A 17,691-nucleotide genomic window follows, 5' to 3' on the forward strand; every position below is an offset into this window, starting at 1 on the left:
AAATGAATAAACTAAAAAATGTGCATATAAGATTTCATATTTTAAGACATGTCCACTTCTGCGCCGGACTGATAGAACTCAGATGTTTTTTCCTTTTCAGCCTGACGATAACTTTCCCTTTCTTTGCAATTTACTGCGATATCATACATTTTTGTTCAATTTCTTGGTTAATTTTGACTCCCTTATAATATTCAGAGAGAGCATTGGCAGATGGTTTGAGTTCTCGCGTACAATATAAAGACCGCTACATACGAACATTTTCTTCGAAGTTGCGCCTCCTCGATTCGGGGGCATTCCGTACTATGTCGTAAATTCTAGTGGCTTGAAAAGCAGTACTTGCACCCGTTCAGACATTTCGGTGCCAGGCAGATGGCAGCAGCTAATCGTACTGACAAACGACGTGCCGAGTGGTCAGAACTATCCGCACGGCAGGGAAACAAGCGATTGATCGGGGCAATGCCAGTCGCACACTGGGCTATTGGGATTTTCGAAGCCACTTTCGCGAGAAGATCGGTCGCTCATTTAGAATAATTTGAACTTTCGTCTTTTGAAATCTTGCTAAACGCTGCGAATTTCATTTGAGTGCCATGAATTCGAGACACAATTTTAGTCGCGTAAGGCAGAAGAGAAAGCGGCAGCACGTTTACACGACAAAGCTCGTGCAGTTTGACCCAGGTGCTGCGCGTGTTGAGCTTCTCTATAAATTTAAGCAGTCCCACATAAATCCGGTATATATCCATGTTTCCCTTCTTCTGATACCACGTTCGTGAGCGTGTTGGGAACTGCAAATGATGGCATTTCACTGGAGTGATGCCCTATGTACAAGGGGTGCTACGATGTTTCGACTTTTGTGCTCTAGGCTTCCACTGAATCACGCTTTGGTTGTGACGTAGGGAATACAACGCGTGCATAATGCATAACGTTATGCATGAAAAGGCGTCTGGCATCTCGCAGTAGCGCGGGTTGTTGCAATGAAAAGAAAACTGCGTCCGCATCTAGTCGTTATATGTTTGCTTGCGTGAACCATGGTCTCGCCATCAAAACAATAATAACCAAGTGTTGCGCGGGAAGAACAACCTGGGTCTCACAAACCCCAGCGGTGGCAGCACCTACCATCGCAGAGCTATGGCGTATCGCATCACAGAACAGTAGCGTACCTCACTGATACAGACTAAGTTTTATCTCTCCTCAATGTCCCCTTAATGCTGCCCACAAGGTAAACCAGACAAGTCTAGGAAGGATCACTTCCTTCTAAGGAAAAAAACTTTAGGGCTTTTTTTTCTTTGTATTACGTCCAGTCTGTACCTCCCTACGCAGTGAGAAAAGCATACCCTTATCTCCTTGTTTGCAGTCGTCATCTAGTTGATCTCATGAAAAACTTTTTGCAGTCACGCGACTTTCTGTCTCAGTAGCTTTGGCTCTCAGCTGCTGATGCCAAGGTGCTGAGGTTCCGAGCAGCGGCGGCTGCTTTTCTATGGAGGCAAAACACAAAAGCGCCGATGTGCTTTGCGATGTCAACGCACATGAAAGAAACCCTGGTGGAGCAAAATCATCCAGAGTCTTTAACTACGGACGTTAAAGACAAGACACCAGTTCCAAACCCCTTTTCCAGTCAAACTGGCACAACGTGCAGTTAGCAAGAAAGTGCGTATCCAGATGACTTTTGGGCGAAAACATGCATCCCTTTTGAAATGTTATACGTTTGGTTTAGTACATCTCTCTGGGCACTACATTTTGATAGCCGCTGCTTCTGACATCATTATCAAAACGCACATGAAAAACAAAATTAAGAAGGACTCGCTTGTTGCGGCGCGAGCTATCCCTTTTCCGTCTTGAAACTCGTACCGAAGTACGCGTCTGCTAAATGCGCCTCTTGCTCGGGAGCAAAATATCAGCGTTGAAAAAAACAAAGACGTTTAACCAAAGAGTTCTTCACCCGCTAGGCTAATCCTGTTTTGTAGCTCGCTCTCCTTACAGGAGGTTAACGCGAAGCAAGACACAAAACTGCAAGACGAAACACATAGCCGGAGACACCGTCGGCTTTGTCTCGCAAACTCAAAATTCAATTACCTAAGCACCACCCTACGCGTTGTCTTTTCTAGCGGCAAAACAGAAAAGAACTTCGCGCACGCCATCCGGAAGTCCGCTCTCTGAACACATTAGCGCCTGCGCTCCACGAGGTCTCGCCGCAACGCCAAGTTCTCCCTTTCTAAGCCGCTGTGAGGAGCTGCGTAGCTGAGTCCTCAGTGAAGCGCATAGGAGAATCTACGCGGAAGAAATTAAGTACTACTCACTCTTAAGCCTCAGACACATTTCTTGTGGGCTATAATTAAGACGCGCAAGATTTCCAACATTTTTGTCGTTTTTGTGGGCCACAGTCGGTTGCTCGTGAAAAAGGCTCTTCCAGGTCTAGTAGCAAGGATTAGACCAACAAAGCTTGTAGTTTATAAAATTTGATCGTAGTTTTCAGCTGTTATGGTTGCTCAATTACTTTTTGTGGTCATTACGGCTTATAGGACGCTTAAGATATGTTTTTGAACAGTGACAGAAGGGCAACAATGTGCCAGAGGAATTTTTCGTTTCTGCGAGATTTTTGTTGCCAGATTTGTTCACGTCTTCTGATTGTGTTTGTGTTTGTTTTCGCTCTCGTGGAGGCTGTATATAAACTTCTGTTGCAGTTGAGTGTTTGACGTAATCTCGTCTGCTAAGCGGGAAACATAATAGCAAATAAACCAGCAATTGCCAGATGAGAAAAAAGTAAAAAAGAAATCGGGAAAGTGCTGTTTTAGTATATAACATTCTTTTGGCCCATCTTTCCAGAAAAGCGCTTTCGTATAGAAAAAACTGCTACATTACAGCAGTCCGACAAAACCGCGGCATTACGAAACAGGTAGCATAAACTGTCCCACTTTTCGACTTTCCCTGAAGGTTCCGAATTAAAAAAAGAAAGCTGGCGCCGGTTAGTACACGTGTAATGCTAGATTTAGCAATAGCTGTTAGCAGTCGTGAATGCGACGTTCGCCGCACGAAGCAATCATGCTCTTTTCGCGCAAAGGGAGGAATGGCCCAAACACTAGTTCACGCCGCTGCGAGCAAAAGCCGCACACAATTTTGCTCCTTTGTCCTTTGTGTTGTGTAAACTTCATAGAACTGGCGAGCATGCCGCTATCATCGGTTCTTGTATTGTTCAACATCGATCGCGGAAACTTCCCCAGGAGCTCCTATTAATTCCAGACCCACCCATAACCCAAAACACTACCCGACAGTGCACCACATTACCCCAGATGGCACCTTCTGACAAATGCTAACTCCTATGTGCTTATGTCCCGTAACGCTCGGCCTCAAGAGAAATTTTGAAGTGAGGTTTAGGTGGTGACACAAAGCGAAGAACAAAACGATGATCAAAGTCACCTTAAAGAAAGTGCTCTCCAAGCGTTCCGTTGCAAAGTAAAATCAATTCGCACCTCTTACAACCAACTCCGCGGTGCCCTGGGCCGAGTCTTGCCGGTTGAAGGCGATGCACTGGTACATGCCGCTGTCACGCCGCTCCAGAGGTGCGATGCGCAGTACGTCACGAGAGAGGAGCGTCACCCTTGAAGAGCCACTGGCGGTGGGCGTGTCGCCGCTTCCAGTTTCGCCACTGGAAGGACCTGAAGAAGAGGTAGGACCGGAAGGAAAGAGGACCACGCCGTCATGCGTCCACAGGACGCCTTCCACCGGCCGACCAGCTACCCGGCAGGTCAGGTTGGCGCTTCTGCCCGCGTCCACCAACTGCGAGGTAGGCTCGACGCTTGCGGAGAGAGGCTCTGCAAAGCAAAATGCAACGCGAAATATAAATTGCCTGGTTGGCGGGGACGGAGAAAAAGTGAACGGTGGCGGAGAGGAACAGAATATGAAAGGAATTCGAAATCAAAAGCTTTCCAAACTTCAACAATTTATTGGATGAACTCAGAGCATAAACAGCGTCTAAGTTACTTCATACAGTACTGGTGTCATTCTAGAAGTGGGTTCAAGGGCGCGACTGTGAGGTCGACATGTCCTTCGAAAGAGTGCCATAACTGCACAGAAGTTGAAGCTGCTACGAGCAGTGCGTTTGTCTTGGCGTAGGTCGATAGGCAAGCAGTTCTGAAAGCCCTTCCACTTTAAAGGTTGCCGCGTCTTCTATGAGGGCGATCCAGAAGAAAGTGAGCAAACTAACCCCGCGCAATAATGGCTCTGTCCATTATCTGCTAGGCATGCGCGTAGCACACAGGCATCTCTCATTTACGAAAGGGACACGCAAGTGCAAGGGTAAATGCTTTTAATATTTTTTAACGATTGCGTGACATAATGAACGCCCAAAACGTTGAACAGCACGCTGTCGTGAGATATTTGATAGCTGAAGATGTTTCCCAACAAAAAAATAGTCGCCGTATGACTACCGTGTACAGTGAACTTCGCATTCCATTGGCCAGAGTGAAGCGTTGGAGAAAAGGGTTCAAAGCAGGACGTGAAAGTTGCAAAGACGATCTAAGACCAGGCCAAAGCCACTGTGCAATCACCCTCAACACAAATATAAAGGTTGATAAGCTGATCAGCCGTCGTTTCCCCAGGAATGTGCTGTTGGCATTTCTTTTTATAGTGATTGGCCATCACTACTCGAATTTGCAAAACTTGGTGAGACTATCTATCGTTTCCGATGTTGTGAAACGATGAATCGGTGCGCATCAGAATCAAAAGCAAACGATGTCGAAAATTGTCGAATGGGATCTTCTTGCTCCACGACAATGCCCGTCCACATGCCACTGATGATATTAAAGGGGCTGCGAAACACCGCTTGAACGGATGCCGGTTACACTTCAAATGGCTTCTTTATGTAACACGGATGCTGACTCAAAAAGAATTACGAGAATCGATGCATAGGAACGGGAGTTATTCAATGAAGAAATTTCAAAATACAAGCAAACAAAATGGTGCCCTAAACTCGATTTCGCGCAGCTTCCCATTCCCATTTCACTCTCCCAATGACTACGCTTAATGCGACCAATCAAAAGAGCCTATCTGAGCACGTGGCGGAAGTTTTCACACCATGGTTGCCTGTTCTCTGTAACTTGTTCATGCCAGGGCTGGTAGCGCCGTTTAGCATGGTAACAACAACCACGTGAACGCTAAGCTGTCTCAGCGATGCCTCATCGTCACGGCGACGGCGCAGCAGAAGGGAACACTGATCAGTGACGTTCCCTTACTTATGGATCCGAACTCGAGCGTGATATACTTCGACGGTGTGACAGCCTGCGCAAGATAACTGACACATTTAGCATAGCGCGTACCGCTACTGCTTACGGCCAACCATCGCCCGTCGATCCTAGCGCGCTGGTTGGTCACGGCGAGCAAGGAGCGCGCGCTGTTGACGGAAACGTGGCGTCATCTGGCGCCGCCGCCCGGTAATTCCCACAAGCTGACGATGCGCATTGCCTGCTAAATGTGAAACGAACGCATCCTTCCTTGGGACCGAAACGAATGCTTATAGAGTGCAATGGCTCGATCGGATCGATTCCGCAAAGCCGCTCTCATATGCATAGAGAGTAGACATAAGTGTTGAGTGCTAGGTCGTAGGATGTTTACAGAGAGGCGCAAAGTCCTTCGGTGCAAAAAGTAGCCAGAGCCTCTGGTGGTGTTTTTTTTTTGCTTGCTTTACAGTGCTTTTATCTCTGGCAAAAAGTTAGTTTTGTTAATCTATTATAAAACGCAAAAACTTGACAAAACGTATCTCTAGTTATTACACAATTTGCAGTATATTTATTCTTTGTCCAATCATCAAGCTCCCACTAAGCGATGTCATATCCGCTGCTAAAAACCGCCACTGTATGGTGACACCGTCAGCGCCACGAATTTGTTTTTGCGAGCTAATTAAAATATTGAAACCGCAGCATACGCGCTACGACCGATGCTAATAGCATCAGCGTAACTCATTCTATGCAACTAACAGTCAAAACAATGCACTGAAAATGTGTTTCGGGGCCCCTTTAACACAAAACTGGCAAAGCTGAAGTGGGAAATACCGAAACATCTGCCATATAGCCCAGACTTGTCGCCCCTAGACTTTGGAATTTTCAGGCATTTCAAAAAACAGCTCAAGGGAAAGAGATTCGTTTCGGACGATTACAGGAAAGGATCGGTTACTGACTGTCTGAAGCAGCAACCCAAGAAAATTTGTGAGACGGCAATGACGCGACTGCTTAGTAAGTGGGAAAAATTGATAAATATCCATGGAGACTTCTTTTAAATAAAATACCCCCTTTGTCATATATCCGCACTGACTCACTTTCATTTGGCTCACCCTCGTAGAATAACAGCATATTGTATTTGTACTGCGTACGCAATTTTGCATTAAGTGAACATTAATTGAACAGTCAAGTCAGGCGCTTGTTGAGAAGCTACTGGAGTGATTCCTTTTTATAGAAGCTACTGATTACTACTTTTCTGGCAATTTTGTGCCGCCCTTAGAAAAACAAATCCCACTCCTTAATCCGAAAGAACCCGAAGAGTCGCACTCCAATAGTTTGGAAAACGAGTCCATGTCACTGCGCTAAACACACTGACAGCGCGGCAATTAACAGTCAATGTTACTTTCTTTGCACATCTCAGCTAAGAGTGCTTCTTAAGTTTAGCAGCAGTTAGATGAAAATGAAGATAGAGCTTGAGTGCGAATTCGATCTATGCACTATACATGTTTTTTTTAAATTGGCTGAATAACGCATCTGCTGTGATCATTTTTAGTGTATTCAGTATACTGTAAATAAATAACAAATGAACAATAAACTCCGATTTGAATATATGACCTTTCAACATGGGCATGTGTTCGTCGTATGCACTGCCTATAGATTTGAAATGAGGTAATGAAGTTGATGTCTGCAGCAAGACATCTGTTCCCTTTAGAAGCCAAGAGGGTTCTTTACCCTCCGAGATTAAGTTTGATTATGTGTGCATGCTTAAAACTCATATGAGGTGCCCCTTCAATGTCTGCTTGCCACCGTGTCATAGCGACGAGCGGGGACTCTCTGCCTAATGAGGCCCTCAGAAGCTTCGAACGTTCCTGATAGTCAGACATTCTTCTGCTTACCATTAATAACAAGGTCTGTGTACGCCTTGTCCTGGCCGGCCGAGTTGTTGGCCACGCAGAGGTATCTGCCTGCGTCCTCGGCTCGGGCCACGTGGAACAATAGCACTATGCCGCCCGAAAGCAGAGACACCCTCTCAGAGGGTTTCACTACCCCGAGTATTTCCCCTTCACGAGCGTCGGTGGAAGCAGTAAGCGCGCTTCCCGCAGCTCGAAGCCACATGTACCGGGGCGACGGGTGGCCCTGTGCAATGCAGGGCAGCACTGCCTGCTCGCCTAGCTCCACTTGTACCGACCGCAGGGACTCGATCATCCGTGGTGCCAGCGTGCCCAGTGGTTCTGCGAACAAATATCTTAAAATGTCCGCGCGGTCATAGCCCGCAGCAAGGTGCAAAATAACTGACCAGAGGCGTAATACCATGCTCCACAACTCCACGCGCTAATTACTCGGTCATGAGGAACCATCAGAAGCCAGCCGATTAGTGGTAAACCAGGAGAGCAACACTGCATTTGAACATTGTGAAAATGCAGCCTAGCAGGGCCTGAAGAATTGAATGTAATTGAAAAAGAAATCTAGCGTACCTTGATAGTCTCGAAGTCTCATTTGGCAGTACCCTAGCTTGAACGGTTTGGTACGCTCCGGGCAAGAGGCACTAAAGAAAGTGTGCCTGATTCAAAATAAAAATGCTGACGTATTTTACGTCCTTCAAAACAAGACAACTTCATAAACGCATGGAGAAACTCTGCGTCATTCTTGAGATTTATGTTGTTTTGATCACTTCGTTTTTATGATCACAGTGTTCAGTAAGACAACACTACCGCTTTTTTTTCCCTAGAGGGATTCCGAAATCTTTAGTGCCCACTGTTTGAGGCCTTTGAAAGTAGAGCTGTTGGGGAATGGTACCAAATACGACTGCTGTCGCATGCAACCATTTTTAACACGAATTCTCTAGTGATAGAATCGAATTAGTATTTTTAACTTAACCTACCGATGTACGCTGCGTTAGCAAAAATATCCAGACAAGTGGTATTATTAAGAACGCTGTTGCTTGAATAGCTCCTGCTAAATTACATTTTCCTTCAAGTTCAAGTTGCACAAGTAAAATACTTCCGTAAAAATTACATTCTAAATGCGTGACTATATTGTACGTCGACAGCATCGGAATTGCTCAACGCTTATTGAAGTTTAAGTAGCAGTGCAAATCGCCAAGGACAAGAAATAAATAACCAATGTGCAAGTAAATGGGAGCTTCAAGCAGATCAGCAAAAGCACTGGGAAAAAAAAATTGGCATGTCCTCATCGACGAAAAATGTGTAGAATGCACTACAGCGTCCGTAGTGTGCCACTGGCAACGAATCATTCAAATAAATCGAGTCGTTCACGTCACACTGACAAAAGGAAACGTCTCTTGAAACAATTTCCCACTTGTCCAAAGCTATGTGCTTAAAGAACAGGTATCTGACAGCGTGAATTAACTAGTCCAGGTTACTGGACGTATGCGACTGACTGAGCAGCAATATAGAACATGTAGAAGTTACCCTAATAGAACCTAGTGTGCCCAGAAGAATAAGGCCAACGCAGCAAACAACGTCACTAACGTGTAGTAATAAACTTTCATCAATGGTGATCACAAGTAGTAAATAAGTTGCTGCTCTTATGGAAGTTGCCACCTGGCGAAGAGCATATAGTTTGGCGTGGTCAGCGCTAGCTCGCACGCTTGTCCATCAATAGGCGGCGGGGCAGCGTGGCAGCGGCATCAGTTATTTAAACGCTTGCGTTACTTTTTGAAACTCTTCAACGATAATTTGAAGACACTTCAAGAGCGACTCGCAGATTCAAATAACGTATAAAGTGCATTATTAGAGTCCGTTATCTCAGTCATTAAAATCTTATGGGAGGACATAAGAAAAAATAACATATAGAGTCCTACCAGTAATCATGTTTATTGAGCACTGCAATCTGTCTTCACTTTTCATTGTAAACTTCGTTTTCTTCTTTATCTCTGGTGCTGCAATGTGCACTAATGTCATTAGCAGAAAATCAGGCTTGGCTCTCTCTAGTTTCCCTCAGGCGAAAAAATAACCTGCACAAAAATGCACGGTTCCCGTCTTCCCTTCAAGTTATTTTTAAATAGTCGCTTGGATCCTGCGCAAAGGCTTTCTAACGTTATTTGCTTATATTGTTTTTTCTTGGTGTATTTGGCTTAGCTGCTTTGAATAAAATGTTCTTTCCTTTGTTTTCCCAGGCGCCCATTTCCTTTCGCCTAATGACACCAAAATCCCAGACGGCGCTTCATTGATAGTCCCGCCTTGAGATCTAAATGGTCCATCTGGGCCCTTTCTCCGGAGTATACTTCCCCTCCGAGAATCCATTTGAAGCGGTCACACAGTGTACTTTTCCGTACTCGCTGTACAGATAGTGCTGTAGCTTCGCTCCGCAGTAATCTCGATAAAATGGCTCTCTCTACGTGAAACTCGTTCGGGACTTTGGTGCAAGAAGCGTTCGTTAAGGAAATCCGAAAGTTATGCGCCACCAAAAAGAAAAGAAACTGAAAATGAGAAGCCTCTCGAAGAATTGTCAGTTTTGTGCAGAATAGCTTAACAGCTTTCTTTTTTCTTTTTATTCGCTCTGCGGATCTATATAGTAAGCCGCGGCCTTGGTCGATGCGCGTACGTAGTACAATACGCCAACAACCGTACCTTTTTAGATGTCATTATTACGCAGGGAAACGTGTTCAGCGGAAGTTAATGGAGTTGAAAACATCCGAATAATATTGAGGCATTTGTGTCTATACTAATGTTACTGCCAGGATTCGTGAAAAAATTCGTGTCACTTAACCAAGCACTGATTAAAGAGTGACGACAAACAGTGCACTTCACTCAAGCCGCACTAATAGATGAGCAGGAAAAAAGGCATAATCCATCACGCGGAGCCATGGCAATTTAATAACGTCGAGATCGCGCTTGTAATGAATAATCTGGTTTTTTTGTCTCAGTTCAGAGAACTAAAAAAATTGATCTTTTATTGTTGCCTATTTAGTCATTTTCTGATGTGTATCATTTCATCAACGTTGAGTCTTTCTTGAGAAATCCCTGGGCCTTTTGTGAGCCCAGAGAAGCCTTTCCTTTGCAACAATAAAACTTCCTAGGCATTTATTTTATTCATTTCTTGTTACATACGTTTCATTTTACACGGGAAGTAATTTCCTCTTTTCGACAAAATTTTCGCCGTCTCCTGAGCATCCCGCATATCTTGACGAAGAAAAACTGTTATTTTTCTACCAATATACGGAGAACCTTTTTGTTTTATGCCACTTTTGTAAAGGAACAACAGCTTTCATTCTTGGGTGCGTAGCAGCAGCAGGAAAAAGTAGTAAAAAATACGTGTGGTTGCTTATTAAGTGCAATAGCATTTCAGCTTTCGACAAAGATGGATGCACCCCATCAGGAGTCTGCCTGTATTTTTGTATCTATGTTGGCTGCTTACTGCTAATATCAAATTTCTGCAATGCAAAGCAGAAGCACCACATAAGAATAATGTTATTTTTTCTTCTCTTTTTAGCTTTTCCCCCCTTGGCCACTTAAAACCGGTGAATGGTAGAAGACAGTACTTCTTCAGCTAAATGTTTCCTTAGTTTTTAGAAAAAAAGTTGTCTAAGAACGTTAATATGTATATTTTCTAATTTTTTAAACAGTACTATTAGCATACAAATCGCTTGTACAGGCGCCGTTTTTCGTTTGTAAGTTCTACAGCAGGTGAGGCAAATGCCACCTACAGTATGCGAGTGATTAGGTGTGCTCGTAGTCGTGAGAAAAACCATCGGCGATGGCAGAATACAGCGGTACGCGTGACGGCACGCGAGACCACTAGGCTTCGCGTTCAAGCTGAACACCGTTCCCGAATGAAGGCAGCATGTGTATCGCAAACGTAAGAAGGAAGCATCTGGCCAAGCTACCCATATGTACTTGTCCCGACCATCAGCGGATCAACCTCTCTTTTAACGTGCGCTAAATGATGAACACTGTGCTTGCGAAGCGAAATAGCAGCTGAAACTGCCATGCGCGGCAGCCTTTCCCTCAACTGCTCATACTAAGCTATACCTATACGGCTGTAGTTATTTTTGTGATCGAAACATTTATGTTCTGTTGCTTCGTTGCATAAAGAGCCAGAAGGAGATGAGACGAAAATGCATTGATCCGTTAATATTCAAATTCGAAGCAATCATTTAGAGTTTGTATTCTGAAAGGACACCGGGGAATCATTGCTACAAATTTCGCGCGTCGACCAAGCTCTCAAGGTGTCTTACTTTTTTTTCTGCTCCTTCCAACTTTAGTGTTGCGCTTTTTTTCGTTGTCGTTCTTGGTCCATCTTTTGATTACTGTGAAGAGCTCCCATTTGTGTTATCAATTCCGAAAAGCAAAAATTAGCGTACCACTGAAGACTTGAACAAAAGATTTATTTGAATTTCCGCATTGCCGTCTCGCATACGTTCACAAAATTTACTTTCGAAAAAGTCGAACGCACCTCTCCTTAAGCCTAGACATTAGTGTTGATATAGTAAACAACTGTATAAGAAATTTAGAACGACTTTGACCCTATTGTGTAGGAGGCTGACGTCCACATGATTTCTTACAGATACAGCAAGCCTCGCACTACACACAGGCGTCGACTGCCCTGTAGGCATATTATCAACACAAATACGCCCAAGCTTTGAGTCAGTGTGAAGCGGACAGACACGTGCTATGATACCTTCCTTTCCTCGCGCCATCTAGTCTTCTCTGACACGTCATCGCAGCCTTCTGAATCAGGGCCCCGCAGCATCACTTTTTATTCGCTTTGGCTAGCGAAAGCTACTCGTTTCCGGAGGGGCCAGCTGTAGAAGCTGCGGATAACAGAGCTATATGCGTTTGAAGAAGCGCAGCGGAGCCAGGTGCGTCTTCTTGCGGGAACCTATATCTCCTTTCCTGCAGACAAAGCGCTCGGTGCGTAGTCGAATGGCACCGGAATATAGCTGCCAGGAAAGAATGGGCATGAAGTCAACAGAAAAGTGGACAGAGGGGCCAGCGAAATGGCTTATGTTGACCACGCGAGACTTCGGAGCGGAAATCAGGGAAGTCAGAACTGTAACAGAGCAGCCTGAAGATGTCTTGCAAAGGAAACGAAATTTGGGAAGGAAGCGGCGGGAAATTGTGTGGATTACTTGAGAAAACCAAGAGGAAAGAACGAAAAAAGCGTTCTTGTAACCGCGGAACTGTGCTGCGTGATGCAAACCGGTGAATATATTTGCGCTAAAGAAAAACTCAGTTCCGAAAACGTGACCGACTCAGCTTTTAATAATGCGTACTGCCATACACACGCTAACATCGCGTACAGCAATAAGGTATCACCACCTGTGTTGTCGTTTCGTCCTGTGTTTGCCTGTCAGCTGTTTGCGCTTTTTTTTGAAACATGAAGAAGTTATGCAGCCTTCATATGCACTGAATTGGTCAGGAATTTGAACTTACCTGTCACGACTACCTTCCCTGCGTTCCCGCTGATCTGGCTCTGACCAGTGAGGGAGTCGTGTACTTGACAGCGGTAGCTGTGGAAGGCCTCCGACGCTGTCACTTCGCGCAATATAAGTTCACCGGTAGGCAGCATCATGTAACGACTGGGAGTTCCTGTAAGCAAAAAGATCGCCGAAATTTTGAACTGTTTTGCTGGTCACCAGCTATATCTGCATACTTTTTTCTGGCTTTGAGGAAGCAAAAGCTTTTCAGTGAATTTTAGTCTATTGGAGCTGAAATGCAGTCACTGAACTAACGATAAGATGAGCGGGAAGAATTCGCGACAAAATAGCGGTCTTTGAAATTTCGTTTGGCTATTCGCCTACAAGAAGTTTCGGGTAAATCAAAATCCGCATGAGAGATTCGTCACTTTTCTGAAATGTTAAGGTTTGGTGGCTGCGAAGGATTATTCATCATCATCGGCATCAGTCTAACTACGTCCGGGGCAAGAAAAGTGCCTCTCCGTAATCCGTTAAATTATCTCTGTCCGTCTCTCTGACTACATTATGTGGAAACATGGTCGATAGTAATGGCGATATCGTGTCTCACTGTCCGGCATACTTGCTGTTTGGGTTTTAGTCACTTTCCCTACGCAAGACTATTGGGAATGTACAGCCGCTACAGATAATTTCCTATCCAAACACATATGCCTTTTCTCCCCCCCCCCCCCCGCCCCCTCCCCCGTCTCCGAAATGCCTGAATGCCTGCGGAGGTCTTAACTGAGTGTTACGCTTTTTCGTATTCGTAATCATGGGGCTATACAGAGTGTGGTTGTATTCTGCGCACTTCAGTATCACTTGGTCGTGCTATAATGGTCTATTCTCGAGTAGCCGTAACGAAAGCCAGCCGGGGATATTTGCTCATGGAGTATAATGTTTCTCGAAATTTATTTTTCATTACCTCAGTAAATCCCTGTTGGCAACGAACAATCGGCATATCGGACTACTCTGGAAGTCCTTTGTGCCCCGTTTCTTTTGAATTAAGATCATCTTTGCGGTCTTCCAATATTCCGGCACTGTCGAGGCCGCGAGTGATTGCGTTTACAGAGTGGTAAACCACTTGTCTAAGCTTGTGATGATGTCGCAAAGTCACGTGACCCCTCTACACCTATCATTAATTAAACTGCCATCATTAATTAAACTGCCACCTGCCACGTTGAGCAGTTTGCTCACAATCCGGCGGGCAGGAATTGTGATGATGTCAAAAGGTCATGGGACCTCTATCGTAGGATGATGGAATTCTTTGACAGAGGAGCCAGAAATTGTTTGAGAACCTAAGCTAAATGTGATCGCATTATTAGGAAATTTCTTTCGTTTTAGCCTCTTCATCCCGGCTATTCCAAGAAAACTTGCAGTTCTCCGCTTTGGTGAAGAAGCTCTTCATTATCGTTAAACAATTTCTTTCCCTGAACCCTGCTAATTGCTCACCCTTGCTATTCCTAAAATGTATGCCACAGTGCGCATCTGCGCACTTTCGTTTCTATTCCACATATTTACTAATAATACTATAATAGTAATAATGGCCATATTTTGTGTTTTTTTACTCTGTTATTAACTGCTGAAGACCCAACGTCAATACCTGGAGCATATGGACGGCCGCAATCATATTTCTTAGTGCAAAGTTTACATCAATAATGATGTTTGAAATTCAAAGATAATTATCACCGCACATAATTTTCAATAAAAAATGTGTTTGAAAAAATTCCATTACGATTACACATCAACTTTGCACTGCACTGCAGGCTATAGATTACACAATGAACATTGTAAGGGTGTTTTTCAGACCCGAAGTTCAGTACTGCGCGATTGTCTGTGGTTGTTTCCTAGCTAGTACTATAGAACATAATGCTTGCCCTCTTGCTGTTGAATCTCCTGCCGACAGCCGTCGCACTGCGCTCATCAGTTTGCCGCGTGCATTACTTGGCCGCATGGTGCTTGTCGGCTTGCCTCGCCAGCCGCGGGCGGTTAGCTTATGCTCGTTTGGGTTTGCGAGCAAGTTCTTTGTCGGCTTTCAACACTCGTTTACATGCCGGTTTATGCACGACAGTGGCTACCGTCTATGTCTCCCGACCGCACGCACACGGTTTTTCTACGTTAAACGCAACGCCGATGCTCAAGCATGTCGTGGGCATCCTTCTCGCAGTTTGCTTGCTGGATACTTTCCTCCTTTCCTTCCTAGACAGCCAAAAAACTATTTTTCTTCTCGCTTGCTCGCCATTTCGGGAGCAGCATCTAGTTGTTTATCTTCCGCTTTCCATGCCGCACATACTCCCCACCTTCTCGCTGTCGTCAAAATTCCGGCGCCTTTGCTGTCTTGTAGCCGTCTCAAGTCCTGAATGTCACACACGCGAATACACGCCCGAACCACCTCTATCCTCTTTAATAACGTCTGTTGCTGGAACAAAAAATAAGCGCCTAAAGTGCGCGCAAGCACGCTACTATGGTTCATTCGCGGCCCCTGTGTAGCATTCGCAGAGCCGGTAGCTCATCCGTCGTACATACTGTGTTTATTTTCATATTGGTCGACACGTCTCATAATTCGTGTCAAACAAGTAAACTTATACGCTAGTAAACGCGGTAATAATGAGAGTACCAATGGTGGAAGTTAATACCTCTGTATCGCCTTGTCGTTGCCACTGAAGCCGTTTCTCGCTTCGAGAAGGAAACAGTCAACAAAGACGACTTAATGTGCTTAAAACTTCAATGGAGGACAGGAAAGAGACTGGCAGGGTTTTTTTTTATTGTGAACAAAATAATTGTGACTGCTCGTTGGTTAGCTTGAACCTAATTATACGTGGGGTCAAGTTGAGCCTCATTACCGTAGCGCTGTAGGCCAGAGGTCTGCAGGTTTGTTTGTTTTTTTCACTAAATGTTCTAGCGTGATGAGACCCCGTCAACTGGGAGTGTACGTATGCCTTCAAGGCTTTCTTAACAACGCTGATGCCAAAAGTACCTGTACAAGGTGATCTGCTGGAGCGTTGCGAGCCGCCTTTGGAAGTCAGATTTTAAGTACACCGGCCGGGTAGGTGGACGCACTCACTAGGCGTCACAATTATGACGCACATTTAAGACACTGTTATTGGGGATGTTGCGAGTGTGTCTCACCTCATTGCATCCACTTCCACTAAGACGTTGAGCACCGGACCCTTGATGCCATATGCTGACCCACCGGGCAAAGCAAGTTGAAAGTATTAAAGAACGGTTTCATACTACACCTTCAAATCGAAAGTGTATTGCTAGTCGCATCCCATATCTCCTCTGATCATAGCTTGTAGCTGACTCGGCTTGTCGAAAAGCGAAGCTTCACGGGCAGAAACAGAGCTCCAAAAGCAGCAATAATCGTAATCGAAAAAGCATCAGTTGCGTTTTCAGACCAAGCGTCATTCGCGAAAGCAACGCTGTACAGAACTCTCTCCGTTCGATCGATTCTCCTTATTGATCCCGCAGCACTTCCTTCTTACACCTAGCCTTTCCCGCGGGGGCATAATAGTGCCTCACATTTTCGCAGCCACATGGCCTAGTGCACCGCTACAAGCGAACTGACGGAGCGAGCGACGCGACGGCCCGGAGCGCAGGCCCACCAAGTTGAGCGGCAGAAACGAGCCGGCCTCTTCCGTTGGAGTATATTGATGGGGCCGCGAGGTGAGCGAAATAGAACCAGGGGCGATGCGCGAGAACGGGTCTCGCTTGTAACGACTGAGCGTTCCGCGCTGCAGCGAAGCCCCTAATTACGCCACTCGTTTCCAGAGGCCTTCCACGTGAGGCAGCGTAAGAAGATCGATGATTGTAGCGCGTCGCAAAAGGTGGCAGCCAGCAAAATCGAAAACAGCATGATCTGGGTTTTGCTTGCGTCAGTGCGATCGTTTTGCGCCATGTGCTTGATCTGTTAGAGGATAAATAGGGGTGCGGATTTAGGGAAGGTAGGTTCAAAAAGTAGAACATAATCTTTTATTTAGTACTCTGCCGTGACAACAATTAAAAAGTACTTTCTTCTGTATCGCAACAATTGAAAAACAAATGATGGAATGGGATTCTCGAAGCTGGGGCCGCTCTGTATGCTTCGTGAATTTTAGTATGACGAAGCCAGACTCATGCTGCCTGACCACGACAGTGTCGTATGTACATAGCGTTTTATGTGTTTTTTGTTGAGTGTTTTTTTGTGTAAATATTATGGGCCAAAGCCAGGCAATAAAGAAAAAAAATGAATGATATCTTTGATATTGGGCGGCTTCGAAAGAAATGCACTGAGCCAAAAGGGCGGAGGTCTTCCTTACCTCCAAGCGGGTACTTGATTAAAGGTACCATTAGCGCGGCACTATTTTTACATCAGAAGCGCGTACTCACCGCGCTGCCCGATATTTCCTGCTGTGGCCACAGAAAGTCCATCAGTGCGTAACCATGCCGTCACCGTGACGTAGTCCTTGACTGCGGCCGGCAGGTTGCACCTCAGGACAGCTGCGTTGCCTCGAACGGCGTAGACGTCCTGCACGGTTGCTGCGAAGCTTTGCGGCACAACTGAAAATTCAAGAATAATAGAGAGAGAGAGAGTGAGAGAGAAGCAGGGGTTTGATTTTACCTCTAAACTTCACAGCACTTCAACCAGCCAAGGGCCTGAGCCCTCTGGACGAGACTCATTCGAAAAGTACGCCTAGCACTATCTATGAGCCATTCTTGATTGTCCGACGCCAGCCGTTAAGTGTATTTCACCTTGCACCAAGTCTCGAAGACAAAATAGGCTGTAAATGCTTGTTTTCTTTTATTATGTTGGAAGCAAAGAAGAGCTACGGCATTTCTTATGATAATATCAGCCCTGCATACAAAACGAGCATTTTACCCGTTTTATATTCTTTCTATAGCGTGGGTGACACACTGACCTTTTGAAAACGCTTCTAATTTTTTTTATAGGCAAACATTGTTCGCAGTTTTACCACAACCCTTCAGTGAGAGAACTGCATTATTATATATTTTAGAATATAATGAGCGCGACAAAAAAAGGTAAGTTTCACATCCATACAAAAGACCTGAACCGAAAGCGCCGCTTTGAGC

The 17,691-nt window shown here is 45.2% G+C and overlaps 1 protein-coding gene across 1 annotated transcript in view; it reads right to left on the reverse strand.

The window, feature by feature from the left end:
* Positions 1-17,691, reverse strand: part of LOC144128601 (cell adhesion molecule Dscam1-like) — a 91,827-nt gene that overhangs the window by 50,570 nt on the left and 23,566 nt on the right. The window contains exons 3-6 of the mRNA XM_077662132.1: positions 16,990-17,160; positions 12,605-12,760; positions 7,103-7,438; positions 3,465-3,806 (exon numbers count right to left, since the gene is read on the reverse strand). Of these exons, the coding sequence (XP_077518258.1) occupies positions 3,465-3,806; positions 7,103-7,438; positions 12,605-12,760; positions 16,990-17,160 (1,005 nt within the window). The remainder of the gene's footprint in view (positions 1-3,464; positions 3,807-7,102; positions 7,439-12,604; positions 12,761-16,989; positions 17,161-17,691) is intronic.

The sequence above is a fragment of the Amblyomma americanum genome, chromosome 4 (genome assembly GCF_052857255.1).
Source record: "Amblyomma americanum isolate KBUSLIRL-KWMA chromosome 4, ASM5285725v1, whole genome shotgun sequence".
Taxonomy (NCBI): domain Eukaryota; kingdom Metazoa; phylum Arthropoda; class Arachnida; order Ixodida; family Ixodidae; genus Amblyomma; species Amblyomma americanum.